Raw genomic sequence first — 18,368 nt, 5'->3', positions numbered from 1 at the left:
GTCCCTTTGTGACCGTTTCCAAGCAGCCCTTGGGCGCTACTGCCGTTTTGCAAATAAATCACAATCTATAGCTGTGTGTTTGCGACAAACTGCATACCTACGTATAGTGGAGCTTTCCTCCGGTACATCTCTACCATATGGTGCTCCGATCCCTTTAAAGTACGCCTTACTGCGATTACTGTTTCATGAAACACGCCTATCGACCTGATAATGAGTATTTCATTAACTTTGGATTAAGTTTAAGTAAACGAAAGAACGCGAGAAAGCAGTTGTGATAAAAATTTCAGGGATGCGAGAAATTTAGAAGAGAGTTTGCTATTTTCTTTCTTATAAAAAAAGAGTGAAAAAGAGCGCAGATATGAAAAAACTAGAAACCCGTTTAAACATCAACATAATAATCAAGATATATATATATGTATATACATACATTATATTTTTATTTTAGAGAGTTTGAAATTTTAATTTAAATAAATTAAAACCTTGTAAATTTTTGTTTACCTAAAAAGTGTGCGTTATAATTTTGCACCGCAATATCATGCGGGAGTTTTATATTTAATAGAACTGGAGAGAGAAAGCGGCCTTTTGTAACCGCAGCGTTGTGCAAAAACAGATGAAAAATATGGCTGGGATAAGAGCAGATTGTAATTCAGCCCCATGAAACTTTCGCGAATGACAAAGGTTTTCCGGCTGGGAGGATCCCGACCTAAAAGAAGATTTTCTCGGTACAAGACGACCTATTCCGACATTCAGTGCAGATGCGACGCGCTGCTAAAATACGTATATCAGATCGTACAGAAACTTTGGCGCGTCTCCGCGAAACTCGAGCTAGATGACTTTCACCTTGTGATGAAAAAACTCAAATCTGACGAAAGAGTTTTTTTCCCCCACAAATTGACCATTCGAATATTTAATGCGGTGCCTTTAAAATTCAGGCTAGAACCGAACTTTCTATGTATGAAGGAAAACTCATTAGAACTAACTTCCACGCTTTGTAAAAAATTCAAGTTTGAAAAACTGCTTAGCTTAAAATGTCTATAGACCACTCTAATATTTTATGTTAAAGTATGTTCAACTAGAGAGAACTTCAATCGTAGAAAATCTGTTCGTACGATGAAAAATTCGTTTGGTAATTATTTCTCGTTAAAATCTTCAATATTATTCGAAATTTCACATGAAAAGAAAGAACTTATTAAACGATTTTCTCAATATTATTCAAACATTGCATATAAAAAATCAACATTGCATATAAAATAAAAAAATTATGATATAAAGACAAAGATATATGTATATTTAACTTGAATCATTTTGAGATTTAATATACGGGGGTAGGGAATTTAATCTGAATAGAAAATGGATCAATATCTAAAGGGCAAACATTTTCCACGCGATAATCAAATCGCCGAGTAACTATTCTTCATTAGAAAAAAATCCCGAAAATATGGAGAAGAATGTAAAAACGGATGCATCGTCGCCTGCGCTGATTTTCGTTGTAAAAAAGTTGGAGGTATATATTTACGGTCAAAGACAAACCGACGGTTGTACGGTTACGGTTTCTAGGATAAATTTGCGATTCGCGTTACACGGTCCATAAATCACAAACGACGGAGAGGCGTTCGAGAGAGAGAAACGCGGAATGCGTTCACGGGATTGTAAGTCTCTAACGCCAAACCCGCTTTCGATCGTCCTGAGGGAGGGTAATACATTGCAGTTTTAATCTCCCGGGTACAATACGCCGGGCGGCGCGATACACGCGGCTCCCGCAATATTGACGAATAAATACCAGAATAAACGGGCGCGCGAAGCTCGATTAAAGGGCGAAATTGGAAAATTCGATGCCGCGGCCTCTCCGCGCGAAGGAAATCGCGGGATATCGTTCGGCCGCACGCGATCGCACCACGGGGTGTTTGGCAATTTTTTTCAAATTTATATTCTCATTTTCTTCCGACTTGCGGATAGCCGTGTTGAAACATGGCGAACGTAACGTCATTACTTTAAGGCGATGCTGACCATGACTGTTTTACCGATTTTGAGTTCAAAAGGGCTTTTCTCTTTAATGGCTATGCGGATTGAAAAATCCTTCTCCATAATTAAAATACTGATAATTATGAACGGGGAACGCTGTAATTTTTTGTATAAACAAAATCAATAAAAGTTAAAAAATTACAGTTTTTTTTATCGGCCTCAACTCATAACAATACTTATTTAATACAAAAATTCTGCAGTTTATTTGTGCACAAAATATGAAAAATATATTAATTTGACGCAATTCAAATGTTTTTGTTTGATACGAATTTGACAGAAGAATCAGCTCTCTTTCGATTATTATCGAAGCTCCTGGCGAGACTTCCAGGAAGTCGACGAGCTAATTCGATGGCCTATCGATGTTGTCGTTGCGAGCGATTGTGATAAATCGCGAACGAATTCGAGTTTTGCGAAAACGACTTGGGGTGAATTTATTCGGCCGTTCCTGGCGACAGTATCGATTGCAAAACTTTAGAAACTACTTAAAACTTTCTTTGCCATTTTTCCTCTCTGTACGAACTCTTCTTCTTTTCGCGATTCGACTCATTTACAGTTGCAAGGACCATTTCTTCACGAGATATCGTACCGACTTGCATTACATGCCTGAAACTTAAGCTTGTTCGATGCTTTTAGATGGCATTATTCTACAGAGAGTATTTGTTTCTAAACACTGTTGGTTTCCCACCGGCTTTATCCGTATAAATAGCATTAAAATTGAGGTAAACTCGCACAGAATTATTTATTTAGTCGACATTACTAAAGAAGAGAGGACCGGTAGAATGTAGAGAGATTCTTATAAATAACTCGAAGAATTTCAAGAATGAAACATTGTTAGATTCGATAGCTCTTATTCAAGATATTTTTAGATTGCTTATATCATGAATAGATATCCAATGGTTAATAAGAAAGTTGATTTTTTGAATGTGATATAATATAAATATTTTTGATAAAAAGATGAGACTTATTTTGATAAATAAAATTTTTATTTTATCACATAACTAAAGAAAGAGATGTCGTCCAATATCAGACGCTGTTCAAATATCATTACATCTAGTTGATGAATATTATTACAGTACATTGTATAACCAAAAATGTGAAGCAAATGAAAAGTTCGGTGCACAAATGAGATAACTCCATGATTTATAAAGATTAATTTAAATATGAATACCGTCGAAAATGTACTTTGCAAATTATGGATTAACCTCGTTCTCTTTTATCCCGAACTCTTTATTATTTATGTACGGTTATTATGCTGTGAAGGTAGAGAACTTGAAAGATCAATGAGTCGTAGATTATAGGATTATGTCAAAAGTTTAAGATTTCAAAATTAAAGGTTGAAAAGAAAGAGAAAGATCAACTGCGGTTTCTAATAGCTCATCGATACTTCGTAAATAATTACGGTTCCGCAGTTTTAATAAAATTAGTTTGATGAAGACAACCCTCTTCGATAATCCATCAATATTTAATAATTTTAGTTTCATAAATTTAAAAGCCAATCTCTACTTTGAAGGTATCTTTTTGGATTATCACATACGGATTAATGAGTACATACAGAGATTTATTGATTATTCAGATATGATCGAATGATCAAAATATGTAGTGTATAGAATAAATAATATCTATTTTTATCTTGTATAATTTTTGCATAAATATTATATCTATTATTATATTATATCTCTTCTCATATCGAGTCTGTCTTATAATAAATAATATATGCGAATTTTATAAATCTGCTTCATTCTATTTCAATATTGTATTCAACTCTATCTTTGTTTTACTTTGTATTTATAATGTAGTAAATAATTAAATATTTTTTGCTTTATTCAAAATTTAATTTTCTTTATTTATGTATAAAGTTTAAAGTTTATTAGCTGTTTTTCATCGTATTATAATTTCATGCTAATATTTATGCAAAAAAGTATATAAAACGCTATACTAGGTGAATAGCAATAATAAAAAATCGACAGTAGGATATTATCTTGTTAGTTAAAAAAAAAAAAAAAAAAAAAAAAAAAGGAATGAAAATAGCTCTCCAGACGTCCTAATTTCATTCCTTCTTAAACCTGACGGAAATATACTCTCATTTTCTTTCTTGTCGCTCCAGTCTCATGCAAAAAAAAAAGGTAGAAAAAAAATGTGGTCAACCCAAGATCCCAGATTGCAAACTTGAAGATTCTAGGATCCGAGAATCCGGAATCATCCCGGGAGTCTGAGAAACTTTTGGATCTACATGCAAAATGCAAAAATTTCCCGATACCCATCTTATGTTAGACGGTACCCAAGACGGTATCTAGCAAGTTGCGACCGATCAGCATATCGGGACGGAAACTCCATTCATACGAACGATCCTCGGAGTTATCCAATTACGCGGACGGATTGTTGACTTCTTTTCCCGCTCGTTTCCCTTACGATTCCTTTTCCCTGTTAAGCTCACAGAATCGACGAGAACGGAGGAAGGTGAGTGGCGATAAAGCGCCAATGTCGCCGATTGCGGAGGGGAAACTGGAGGTTGCAGCCGGAAGTACGAACTATTTGGCAAACACGAATTCTGGGTTGAATAGCAAATTGCGCCGGTACAATGTCTCGCGCGCGAGAAACGATAATTCCTCAAGAAACGTGACTTCGCAGACACGCCTGTGCTTGGAGAGCTAGTCTTTATCTTATATATACATATGTATATACGTACCTCTTGTATATAAGTGTGATATAATGTCCGTAAAAAGTCTGTATATTTCAATATTCAAATATAAAATAATTAAAAATTCACCGACATATTTGCAACGGCATTGTAGTACATGAAAATTGATCTATAAAATACAAATATATTCAAATTATGAAGCAGAGTATCATAAATAATTAATACATATCGCAGAATAATTATTACGCTCTATTTGAATATTATATACGTTCTTTAAATAAAATATTGAATATAAAGATTTTACTTTTTTTAAGCATCGAAAAAAAATGTAATTAATATCAATTTATATAAAATATGAAAAGGAATAAATATATAAATACTGCAGAGAAAAATTTTAAATCTTCAACATAACGTTAAATATTTTATACATACATGTGTGTATTTATAACCATATTTTAATTATTTAAATAAATATTTCAAATACTTGGAAATAAAAAATGTAATACATTTCTGAAGAATATTAAATCAAATATATGGACATAATGGATCACTATATCTCTCCGAGAGAACGAACAAATATTTTCATAAATAACATATAATAAATTATAAATTGTTTATTCCATCTGTACTCCATATCGCTGTTCGATGTTTTCCTTCTCTTTTCGTTGCTTCTTCATTGCACACACACGCACACATACAAATAAATAAAAAACACACACGATCTTCATTCACGAAAATACAATTAATACGATGATATTTTGCGTATTTTGCACGATACTCTCGATGTTGATGGCACATGACGCGAACTATATTGCGATGGAAGAAATTGCAGAAATGTACGGAAATTACGATTATACACAATTACGATCAGCTCGGCATCCGAAAATTGCGCGACGAAATTCACTCGCGGCAATATTACATCCTTGGCTGACAGTATCGTACTGATATTACACATTTACGCAGCACTAACACACTGATATATGTATATTACGAGAAAAACGTCAAACGCAATCTTTTTAATTATTACAATTAGGGATTATCACTAAAAATATACGTTTATAAAAAAAAAACCCGAGAAAAGGATACAAGAATTTTTTCAGAAGATTTAGCTTTTAATTAGAGAAAAACAACAAATAACTCCTATAATATTGAACATTAAACCCTATTTCGAACATTTATATATTGTGCAAAATGTATATTTTGATAAATAATCGACATATTATCAAATCTGTGTATCGTTATATTATTTCTCAAAGTTTGCGACAGGTGTTAGAAGGTGCAATTATTTTCTTTGAATATTATAATTAGCAATTATCAACTTGTGTGATTAATTAATTTTCGCGATTATCGCGTCTCGACTTAACTCGGGATAAAGTAATATCGGGATAAAGTTGCCAATGTCATTTCAAATTTCTGTCGTTAATAAAATAGATACAAAATTCATTTATGCGTTACCGAAAAGCGTTTAATTAATATAATGCAGTAGGAAACTGTAAGAAAAATTTGTTTTACCGAATGGAATTTATGAAAAACATATATAAGTAATATATCTTGCTTGTACGCAAATCAACAGAATGATAATAATTTATTTCGGTATTCATCCTCTTCCTCGTCTCGACAAAAATTTATTTTAATATTTATTGACTACGTGTCATAAATTTCGCGTTATGAATGATTTATTGAAATATATGCATTGTACGTGATTTATTCGAAATCAATCGTCCATGAATCGCCAAAGCAATAGAATATTCCTTGATATCGCAATCTACGACTCCGACAAGTACCATACGTGTAGATGGGAGTGTTAAAAAAATGTTTGATATTAAAAATTTTACATTTAATAATTGATGCATATCGTAATTCAGCGCGATATTATTTCATTCAAAATTGGTCGAAATTTGGATATACATGTCTCGGGAAAGCACTCGATTATTCTTTTTCCTTCTTTGTCTCTCTCTGTTCTGATCACAGTTCCGGGACGAGCGATATCTCGGTCCATTTGCCGCGTTGCTGCGGCGAGTCTGGGGGATTCGAGATTGTATATGGGGCTTATGGGGCATCCATTCAACGTGCTGTTTCCGCGCGTGCATGGGCAACGAAACACCATTTAAGCGGCCGTGTATCGTCAGCCGGTGCGGAAATTTCTCCCACGCTTTCAACTCTCCCGTTCGTTCGCGCCCGTTATTCTAAATTAATATGTCAGATATATTATGCCCGTAAATGAATTTTTACGGCAGCAAAAAGTTTGTTTGACATCCATTTTTCTGTATCCTTTGGAGAGAGAAATTTTCAACAATATACATAGTCTTATTAATAATCATTTTTTACGCTGAAATTTCATTATTTTCCAACATTTAATGAGTGATATGTAGCTTTTCGCTTTTACGAAATATAAAAACCATGTATATTTCAATATTCCTTTTTCAGTCGAAAAAATTTTATCTCCATTCATTTAAAAAATTCAACGCCGCATTCCCGTATTTCTCGATAACACTTTTCTGAAAATCATAGGGGGATATCTAAAGCGGGAAATTCTTTTCCACAAGAGACAAGTATAGGGATTGTTCTTTTTTTTTGCATTCCGATTTCTCTTTTCGTCGAGAGAGTCTTTCGTCCTGCAGAAAGGATTGCGGAAATCTAGCGGAGCTGTCAAGCGAGACCAGAAGCGCCGGCAATGAGTCGCCGATGGCCGCTTCTTCTCCCAGTCGTTCGTCAATTGGAGAAATGCCGTCACTAAACTTTTTCCAATCGTGCCCGGGCGCGAGTAAAATATCGGGTAAATGCGATCGCGGTGAGCGTGAGCGCCCATTAATTCGACGGTTCGGAGATGGAAAAACCTGTCCTCTCCCTCTGCGTCCTAGAAAGTTCGCGTACATATTTATTGGCGCGTTCTCCCTTATCTCGGCTGCCAAGTGGAAGCAGAAGGTAAAAAAGGCAAATCGACGCGAAGCGCAATGTTCTCTCCGTCTGCGAATTTTATTTTCTCGAACCATTTTACGTGCACCTTCGGATAATTATCTCGTCCCGTAATTTGAACGTATCGTTCAATTAAATTCGAAGATGTATAAAAATGAATAATATGAAACTTGAAAAATTTAATAAAATAAAGTAACACTTTTATATAACATGGACACGCACGTATGATATTTATTTACTTTTTTTTATTCGAGATCATCGAGATTTGAATGAATCTCATTGTTGCAAACCAGGAATGCAAAAATGATCGTCAACCTTGAGCGTCAGTTTCCTCCTGGATTGTTAAATTTGAACGCCAGTTGACATTGATATTGACAACCAAACGGGTCTCCAACCGCGATGCATATACATGAGTCGGTCACCGGGAAATATCTGCTCCAGTATCCGCTTTATGCGACGGGAAAACGTTGCGCCTGAGTGCATCGGTGCATTGTGTCGCGTCGAACTCGTGCAAAAATCATCGCGCGTTACCCGCATATATAGCATGCGTCGTGTCGCATTAAAGGGAAATGGAATTCGCGAATGCATCCATCCATTAAAATGAAAGAATCATTATGTATCGCCGGCCGCACATCCGCTTTTAAATTTTATTTATTCTGATTTTTCATAATAAATAACTGTAACGTCGTATGAAAATCGCGACAGCTGACAAAATAAATTATTAAAACGCAAATCGAAATGACATGTGTATTTTCACCTGTGATGCTACTTTCCTTAGGAGAGAGAAGAGAGGATTAATTTGTTGAAAAAGTTATTGTTAAATAATATTTATATATAATTTAATATAATAATAAAATAAATAAATATATTTATTTACTTTGAAAAAATAGAATGCATTTCTCTTGAATTTTCCATGCAAGTTTAATTTGTCGATTTCTATTGTTCATCAAAATGTCCAATTTATTCAACAATTTTTTTACTTCTTTTTCTGTCGCTCTCTTTTCTCTTACTTTCTTTCTCTCTTTTTTTCTCGTCATAATTAAGACAAAATTGATAATTTATAAAGGTTGATGATATAATATCGTACCTAAAGTATGTAAAATGGCGATATATACATACATGCACACCTTGCTCGATGCACTACAAACAAAACATTATCGACTAGCAATCGATCTGTTTTGTTACACCTTCAATTTTCATTACTCTGTAGTTTATTTTACTTCTCTGCCTTTGTGCGGGCCACCTCGTGGCCAACATTTTCGCGTCCGAAATTAGCTTCCATATTGGTGCTCGTGGTGTCTATTGGTAATCGATCGAGTGTTCAGCCAACCACCATGAATATGCACGAGAGAGCACTTCTAGAAAACGTTTCTAGCCAACACACTCCCGTCGAATGCGCGCCACTACCTGGCTGTTTGATCATCGTGTTCTATGGCACAATGGAAATTTGCAATTTACTTCGTCGGTTTCAAGTCGGAAATCCGAGTTAGAAAATACGCGAATATAATGCTACGTAAAATACTACTGTACGATATTCAATAAAAGACGCGATCAGTAGCGGAATTATATTCTCTGAATGAGTTCGGAATCGAATTTCTCTTTCTAAGGGCAGCCTTATAATCCCCATAACACATAGTAAACTAACAAAAAAATTTATCGAGTCGTGGACTCGAAATAAATCGCATTAAATTCTGCTGTTGCGTGGAAATTATATGATAGAAGAGAAGAAAAAGACAAGAATAGTCTCTGAGAAAATTTAAATGCCTTCGCATATGTATAAATATATTTAAAATAATAATTATATTACATTTTTCCATATATTGTTTTTAATTTCGTATTATACAATTTCTATAACAATTTTTTTAGAATTACGAGTTGTATTTCCTTTTTTCCCGTTATGTGATATGATAATACAGTCGGGATAAATCATTTTTATTGGAACAGAAAAAATAATACAGAGATAAAAATTTAAATTTTAACATTCACCGTCGAATAATATTTCAATATACATTATATAATAACTTTATAATCGGAGGATCTTTGTAGTCGCTTTTCTGCTTCAAATCGTATTTGCGCGTGAACTTTTATGTACATATATATTTTTATAAAATATAATCCGTATTTTGTGTTGCCGATTTATGCTTCTGTTCGTTAGCGGCGACAACGATGTGGTGACGATTCGTTCAGAGTTTAACGCACAAAAGCCCGAGTGTACCCATTAGCGAGATACTTTGAGATTCAGTTGAATGCGAGAACCGCGTTTAATGGCGAGGAATGCGAAACTATCGATAAAGTTTCCCATTTCCAACCGCAACGGAGAGTCAAAGAGGATCGTTCTCGGGCTTCTAATTCGTAATTCGACTTTCGATCCGCGAATGCGAAAGAGAAGCAAACCGACATAACTATATGTAATTAATAACACTATTTCGGGACATGTTCTACAACATGCTCTACAAAGTATAACATCACAATTATTTTAACAAAATTATCATATTTCGAAAAATTAGACTTTTACACGCGAGAAGAAAATCGCCATTTTTACCGTTTTAAAATTAATTTTCTCAATTTTGTAATTATATCATATATATATATATACATGTAGTCCTCTATCGCATGCTCAAATTGCCAATTATATTAATTAATTTAATCATTTGTATTCGAAAACGCACGTAAATTGATTTTACATATTTACGTTAACGAATAAACGTATAAATATGAATAATTGGCGATATTATCATCGATCACGATTGTGTCGGATTGCATTACGTTTCAAAATATTCGCGATCGCGAAACAAATTGTCGAGGCCAGTCGGGTTCGTTAACAAATTCACCAATTCATTAATAACAACGTTCTATTTTAAGCCTATATATATATATAAAATCCCGTCGTTCCCTTCGAAAGAGACCCAACGATCGTCTCCTCGCGATTACGATTTTAATTATAAATCCGGACGTTAATCCGTCACGGACGAGCGTTGTTATCCGGACTTGATTTGAGCGAAATTAAGTGAAAATATTTATGAGCAATTTACACGCGGCCGATATTGCGCGTTGCATGTTTCAGAACGCGCGTTGTCTCGTGTGTCGCCATACTTCGTCCGACTTTGTCGCGAAATTAAACGCGGTTACCTCCCCGGTCGGGCTTATCCCGCTCGGAAATTTCCCCTGAATTATTGACGAACTGCCGCTTTTGACTCTTACTGAAAGGGCCGGGACGACACCCTTTATTCCTCGACTAACATGTACGTGGCGTAATAATGAATCTCGTGATAACCGACTCTGTCCGGTAATGGAACTCGGGGTCTCTCGGCACTCGTCTCTGGTCTCATCAACTTTTCATTCTCGTTCATCTGTTACTGCGAGTATTATAACTCGAATAACTAACACGGAAGAAAGAGAGAGAGAGAAAAAAATTTTCGATATTTTAATACGATATTTGAATGATAAAAATCAGCCTGGCGCTCGTAGAACACTTTTCAGCATTTCAAACTCGACGATAAATGTGTACAGGGCATGATAAAAGCGATATGATAAAGGAATTAAAAAAGAAAATAATAATAGCGCGGCATAGAAATTGAGCGAGAGCGAATTTCAGTAGAAACGCTCGGCTGTGGTCGGACACGGCTGACCTCTCTCTCGCTTCTACTACTAGCTTTCATCGCGCCGCATAAAGGCGAGCTGTTCAGCCGCGTTAGAATAAACTACATCTATCCGCATCACGATACATCAAACGTGCAATAAATGTGGAATACAAATGACGGCTCTCCGGCCCTTTAACCCTCGGGCGAGCCACAAATGTTGCTTTAGCAAAGGGACAAGTTAGGTACATGCGCGCATGTAGTCGTACATGATTTCTGAAATATAATACACGCTTTACGTATTTCTGTGAGTGGATACGTGAGTTAAATAGAAAAGTTAAAGTAAAGTTGAATTTATCAAATATTTATAGCTCAATTAAACAGAGTTAAATTTGTGTGTATCGTATAATTATTCGTCGCAACAATATCATTACGAATAACTTACAAAGTAATAATTTGAGTTAAAATAATATAAGTTTTAATTATTATTACTAAAATAATAACAATTTTAATTGTTACAGCCACGCAACCCGTTTATTTCTTTCCATTTTCACCCTTTCACCTTTTCACCTCAATATCATTTAATTCGCACTTTTACGTGTAAATACATTTACAACTATAGTACAAGAGAACAATAAATCATACGTATATATTGTTTGATAAAATTTTCTTTTATTTATACTCATGTAGAAAGCTCGCGCTATAATATTGTACGTAGAAACAAAAAGGACATTTCGAGCGGCAAAAGTGAAATACAAAAACCGAAAGCTGAGAAAAGCTGAGAGATAATTTTGAGAACATTGGAGATGAAACAATATAAAATGGTTTGAAAAGATCGTAAATCAAAGAAGTCTGTCGCGAGATGTGTCGCGTAAAACGTTTCCAAGAGATTTCCACATCGGGAGAAACTCATCGCGTTTCGCGTTGTTTTGTTATGTTATGTTTCTCAAATATGCGCAACTAGCCGACGTCCGGCGAAATTGCAAACAGTTATTACAAGTCGGGCATCTGCACGCCATATGCTTAGCATGTCGTGGCGAACGGTAACAGCCTGTGCCAAATTCCGAATGTTTGGTCAGCTTGCATTAGTGTTTCCCGGAGTCCCCGGAGAAGCCGCTAGTCGATAGTACTTTACGAGGATTCCGAGCAAGATATTAATACATCGGGGATGTTCGTCGAGTTTCAGTTTATTCAGCTAAATTTTGCAGACGATCGTATATATTCAAAAACCATCTCGAGATTTATCTCTCCACTTTTATTTTTATATCTTTTTTTTTAGACATGTGCAGATATATTGACCTAATTAAAATGAAAACTTTATTTTAATATTTAATTAAATTAAATATTAAAATATAAAGTGATTTAAAAAAATTGAAGTTGAATTTTTAAAATTAAATGTTTATAAATATATATATATATATATAAATCATGTATAATAACAATATTGTGTATATAAAATATACATAATAAAAATAAAATTTATAAAAGATTTGCAATCTTAAATTAAATATTAAAATATAAAGTAATTTAAAAAAATTGAAGTTGAATTTTTAAAATTAAATGTTTATAAATATATATATAAATCATGTATAATAACAATATTGTGTATATAAAATATACATAATAAAAATAAAATTTATAAAAGATTTGCAATCGTTATAATTTTGACGTACTCGTATTTCAAATCGAACGAGCGAATTTGCACTTTCCACTGAACCCAATTTTAAGGCTGAACGATCAAAATGTAATCAAGGGGAGAAACACAGAGCATCCATATGTATCGTATATCTATCTTAAACCGTTTTGTATGCGCTTCGTTTGAGAACGACGAAGAAACGATGAAGGGAGGAAGAATTGGAATATATCTTTCGCTCGGGAAATGTTCTAAGAGGGAAAATAAAAAGTGGCGGACACACACATGGAAATATGCGCACACAGGACTCTGAGGAAACAAAATGTGTCTTTGACGTTCAGTACGATCGAACCTTTTTGCATATCTTTGACATTATGGAGTACTACGAAGCACTTATGACGGATAGATTCGAAGATAGAAAAGATGATTTTCGGCGTTGCCGAAACGCGTTCCTACGATGGAATACAATCTATAAATGTTTTATTTTCGACGAGATACGATAAGTGATTTACTAACGTAAATTATATTTTAATTCGCATTTATAGAGAGAGCAAGTCAAGAATTTATTATTAATTAATTAATTTAATTTATTTTATCATAATTATCCGAGCTAGTGTAACGATTGAGAAAGAAGATATTGGAGGGAAAAAGTAATGTTTCCGGGCGATATTTAATAACGCATAGCTTCAACACTCGACCGAATAATGTTGAACAACGTGTTTCCGGAAACCCCTATACAATCGACATTCGAACGCGGAGGGCAATCAAATTTTTTAGCCGCGAAATTTTTCGATTAAATCGAGGATCGAACGGCGCGGAAACAGGGTATCATTGCGGGCGTTTGTTATTGACCGGCCGAGCGATTTGCGGGAAAAATCGGGCGGATCTCGCTCGCTCTGTTGCGCGCGCGGACGCGAATAAACACGGCGCCGAACCGTAATCCGTCTTCGTACGTGCCATTTGCCTTTGACGTTTCACCGTCGCGCTATGCTATTGATGATAGTGCGGCAGGGTTGTCCAGAGTTGTTAGCGTCCGCAGGGATAAAGGGAGACCGCCCACTCTCGTCGCGTCGTGGACACACAGTTTCGCGGCAAGCCGAGAAATAATGAAATTTGCCGTTGACGAGACGAATGGTGATTAATGAGCCGCGCACACAGGTGTGAAGGTCCCGCCCAAGACCTGTACGCGCGTATGTACGTACATGCATCTATACTGCGGAACGAATAACGAGGGGAAAAGATCGATCGAGATACAATCGCGGAAAGACTGTACACGAGACTTCGTTTACGGCTTTCTCGCTCAATTTGAGATTGATTTTGCCTCCACGAAACAATCGGAGAGATCTCGTTCCGCTTGCACTTTTTTTTGCTTCTCAACGTCGAAGGTATCTCGGTGATTTAGCGTTGCGTTGAATAAGTAATGTTTACTGGAAGGGAAGAATCTATATTCATTCGCATAATTTGAAAAGATCTTTTTTTATGCATATTATGTTCGACATAATCTCTAAATTCGACTATGTATTTTAATTGTTTCAGTTTACAAGCGAAAATAATGAAGTGGTTCTGGATAAACGTTTTGGTGGCTCTGGCCCTGCCAGCTGCCGTGCCACGAAAAATTCACAGAAGCAAGCCCAGTGAGTACAGATTTTTTAAATAAACGTAAAATCTTGTACGAGCGATTATCGCAGGAAAATATTATTTTTCAAACCCGACTCGATATTTATCTCCAAATGGCGATTTACATATCTCTTGCCTCCGTTTCAAAGAATTATTCCCTCTTTCGCCGATACAGCAGATACATATTTATTATTACTCTCGTTAAATTTTCTATCCGAGGAGAGGAAGTTCGCGAAGCTTTTTATACAAGCGTTGAAAAATCGTACCGCGTGATTATTCGAATATTCGATGAAAACGCGACCGCATTTTTCTAATCGTGAATATCCTCGATTCGGAAGATTTTCGATGCATCGCGAGCGAACGAGAAAGTCAATTCAGATTATGAAATTCGCGTCACGATTGGAAAAGACTACTTGTTTCTCCCGTCGCGTAAGCCGATTTCGACAGAGAGCAAAAGAGAGATCCACGATTGCCGAAAAATACCCAGCGACACCGTTGTCGGAAACACTCCAGTCGTAGAACTCGCGTTTCCGATCGGGCTCGCGAACGATATATAGCTTCAGGATAAATCGCCAATCCTTTTGACGACCTGAAATACCGGAGGCGAGAGAAAAGGGCTTCGTTTCTATTTTTTTTTTAAACGCACGCGGAAACAATTACACATGCATCGTCGTCGAAAAGGCAACTGAAAAGCGATCGTACAACGTTCGGAGTAGTATCCGATTGGAATATGTTGTTATCCTATATCGTAGATACTCGGATAATTTCCGACACGATACGTCGGAAGCTTCCGATATCGTGAATAACAGCGGAAAATTTCATTTAATAGAAACGCTCAACGTGAAACTTTTGTATCCCCTGTTATATCTTTATCCTTTTTTATTGCTACATAGGATAAGCCGGAAAACCAAAGGGAAATAATTGGAAAAGAATTTTTCGTGTAAAATTGTAAAATACAGTTTTTTACTAGACTATGTTTCTCCGAGAAAATTAATTTTCAAATACATTTATCTTTTTGTAAACTTGAACAATCTTTAATAATCTCCATTGCAACTCGTGCTATATAAATATATTAATAAATATATGTAATTTTAATTTGATTTATTTCTGCATGCAACCAGAACTTACCTTTCAATCTTTCTATCCGTCCTGTATCTCATTGTCTTGATTGCGAGATATATTTGGTTTCGCTCAAGATTTTCCCTCGTATTTTCTGCAACAGAAGAATGAGAATGAACTGTCACAAGGGAGAATTGTCAGATGTCAGTTATTGAAGGGATGTCTCTCTCTTTTCGTTTTCAGCGCCACGATTGTACGGCGACCGTGTCCCCGTTGAGTTAATAAAAACCACCAACAGCAAGGTGCGGCAGAAAATCGTCGAGACACACAATTATTTTCGCACGCAGGTCGAGCCAACTGCAGCCAACATGCTTGTCATGGTAAGAATTCCATTTATATCCCCATCTAACAAGAGAGATCTGAACTCGATCGAATGAACTTGCAGCGCCTCCAAGATGAGATTCGATGATTCAACAAATTTTCATTGACAAAAACTGAACCCTGTATTTCTGTCTGAAAGATTGTCGTTAGAATTGTGTACGCTGACATTGGCTTATTTCATGTATCAATAATTCAGTTGCAGAGCCTGCAAGTTCAGCACAGATTTCTCTTTTCATGACTTTTTATGTTTAAAAAATATCCTATAGCTCTATATTTTATACGCACATATATAGATTTTAAATATAAATGGATGTAGAGTGAAAAAAAATTGTCTCATAAATAAATCCAAGAAGATAGCCACTTGTTAAGTATCGCGTTACTGCCGAGATTGAGCGATAAACGGCTTGCGAAGATATATATAGAATCTCCGAGAACACGAGCGCGTTGTACGTCGATACAAGTGTTATTTGCGAAACACGAGGTCGAGATGTATCCGATTTCCGTTGATCGGCACGATTTGAACTTCAAAGCAAAATCAGTTTTGTTGGGCGGAAGTGGACGTTTACGACGCTTCATCGGGGCCCTCGCGCCGATAAACGTCTTTCTGTAAATTTCATTTCGACAGGGGTCATCGCGATATTTCGCAAACTCGTTCGCGTTTGTCGATACGAGAAAAAGTAAAACTTCGACATACCTGTCATTGTTGCATCTGCTCGCGGCAGCGATGCGTTTTCGTTCACGGATGTATGAAAGCAGAGAGTACTTTGAGATTTTTTGCAATACGGTATAAATAAAACAACGTTTTTTACCGCAACCTTCACATATTAATGTTACAAACTATATTGGTCATTTCAAGTAAATCATTCAAAATGGAAAAAAGTGACTGAACAATTTTTTGGCAATAGACAAATAATTCATGTTTTTTTATTCATTTGAAATAATTGTACGCAAAATAAATCGCATGAAAATTTCGATTGTTTTTACTCTATTTTATATTATATACATATATCGAATATATAAATGTATATCATATATATTTAATTTTTTCTAATCGGATTATTTTAAATTTGAAAGCTTTGAGGATTTTTGTGGATTTTTGGGAGAATCGGATCTTCTTAGGATTCCTTCGCACAAGAGTTCGTGAATGATACGAGCTAGCGAAATCTCGTTCCGCTTTCAACTTCGATCGATTTTTCCCAGATGCCCATCTTTCGATGTGCCTTCGACAATACGTTGTCACTTTTCAAAATGGAATCCTTCCAAACTCTCTGGCTCCTGTATCTTTTTCTTTTTGCGAAACTGAGAATAGTCTTTCGGCTATGCTGACTTCGACATCGATACTGACAGATTTTTTTATTCGAGTTCTATGATTAATTTCAATAAGATAACGCGCTTTTAATCTAGCAAATATCATTTTAAAAAATTATAATAAGTTTGTAATAATAATGCAAATTAAAATAAATATCGTCAAATATTTAAGAAAATAAAAATAAACTATTATAATTACTGACAACAATTATTCAGAATCATTTGAAACAAAAAAGTGCTGGCAATTTTTCTTCTTTCTGAGTGTCAGACAATCGTGGAAGAAACTTAAATCATATAGTTGGCGGACAATTCTGAATTTGTTAAATCAATTAAAAATGCTTATTGCTTTTGTGAAATTTACATGCATAACGTTCAAAGAAATGATTATCATCCGCTCAATTGAGCGGATACTCTTCTGGAAATGTAAACAGTTTAAAAAAGAAATAAGTACGTAACTACGTAATTCAACTTCCGCCTGCGGCACAATACGCATTTAATTCAGGATTTTCAGCAACTTTGCGGTGGATAATGTGCACTGTTAATTGAACTGATTAAAACTAAGCGGCGAAAGCGCTCGTTATCCGTTAATATTTCGCGATGTATATTTTCCGTATTTTCCGGGAAATTACCAAAACTGCAGAGTGGTAAATCCTGCAGCAATTATTGTTTATAGTTTATAACATACACCTCTCTCTTTCTCTCCCTCTCTCTCTCTCTCTCTCTCTTTTTTGTTTTGATAATAAAGCGTAATAATAAAGTATGCACTCGTGTTTCAAAAATAATAGATAATTGATAAAAGATTAGTTAACTGTAAAATATTTTAATCGCAAATATTTATAATAAAACATGCATTAATGATACATAATTTTAATTGCAAAAGGACGTAAATACATAAATAGTAACTCATGCTTTATAAAAGTTCTACACACCACGCACACACATACGCGTACACGCACGCAAAATATTTAATAAAAATATAATTTAATATAATATTAATTTTAATAAAATATTTAATAAAATTATAATTTAATATAATCATAATTTTATTATATATCAGATATTTGAATTACTTAATGAACGCTCGACTTTAGGATAAATTAAATGCACTGTGCACACAAAATGGCGAACTTGATCAGACATTTACCTTACGTAGTGGTTTACTTGATCAGAAAACTAAATTTTCGAGGTTTGCCGTCGAGAACGGTGCAAGATTTCA

At 35.1% G+C, this 18,368-nt stretch overlaps 1 protein-coding gene and 1 long non-coding RNA gene across 8 annotated transcripts in view; one reads left to right on the top strand and one right to left on the bottom strand.

Annotated features, from left to right (window-relative positions):
* LOC114945987 (uncharacterized) overlaps positions 1-18,368 on the bottom strand; it is a 141,847-nt gene that overhangs the window by 67,689 nt on the left and 55,790 nt on the right. For all 3 annotated transcript variants that reach the window (XR_014924475.1, XR_014924474.1, XR_014924473.1), the window contains exon 2: positions 15,533-15,617. This is a non-coding gene — a long non-coding RNA (uncharacterized LOC114945987). The remainder of the gene's footprint in view (positions 1-15,532; positions 15,618-18,368) is intronic.
* LOC114945984 (serotriflin) overlaps positions 1-18,368 on the top strand; it is a 59,061-nt gene that overhangs the window by 26,427 nt on the left and 14,266 nt on the right. For all 5 annotated transcript variants that reach the window (XM_029322368.2, XM_029322367.2, XM_029322366.2 and 2 more), the window contains 2 exons: positions 14,324-14,421; positions 15,707-15,843. In XM_029322368.2, the coding sequence (XP_029178201.2) occupies positions 14,340-14,421; positions 15,707-15,843 (219 nt within the window). In that variant the 5' untranslated portion in view covers positions 14,324-14,339. The remainder of the gene's footprint in view (positions 1-14,323; positions 14,422-15,706; positions 15,844-18,368) is intronic.

The sequence above is a fragment of the Nylanderia fulva genome, unplaced genomic scaffold, assembly GCF_048542155.1.
Source record: "Nylanderia fulva isolate GAGA-0341 unplaced genomic scaffold, ASM4854215v1 Scaffold18, whole genome shotgun sequence".
Classification (NCBI taxonomy): Eukaryota; Metazoa; Arthropoda; class Insecta; order Hymenoptera; family Formicidae; genus Nylanderia; species Nylanderia fulva.
This window is presented reverse-complemented; position numbering and strand designations above follow the sequence as displayed.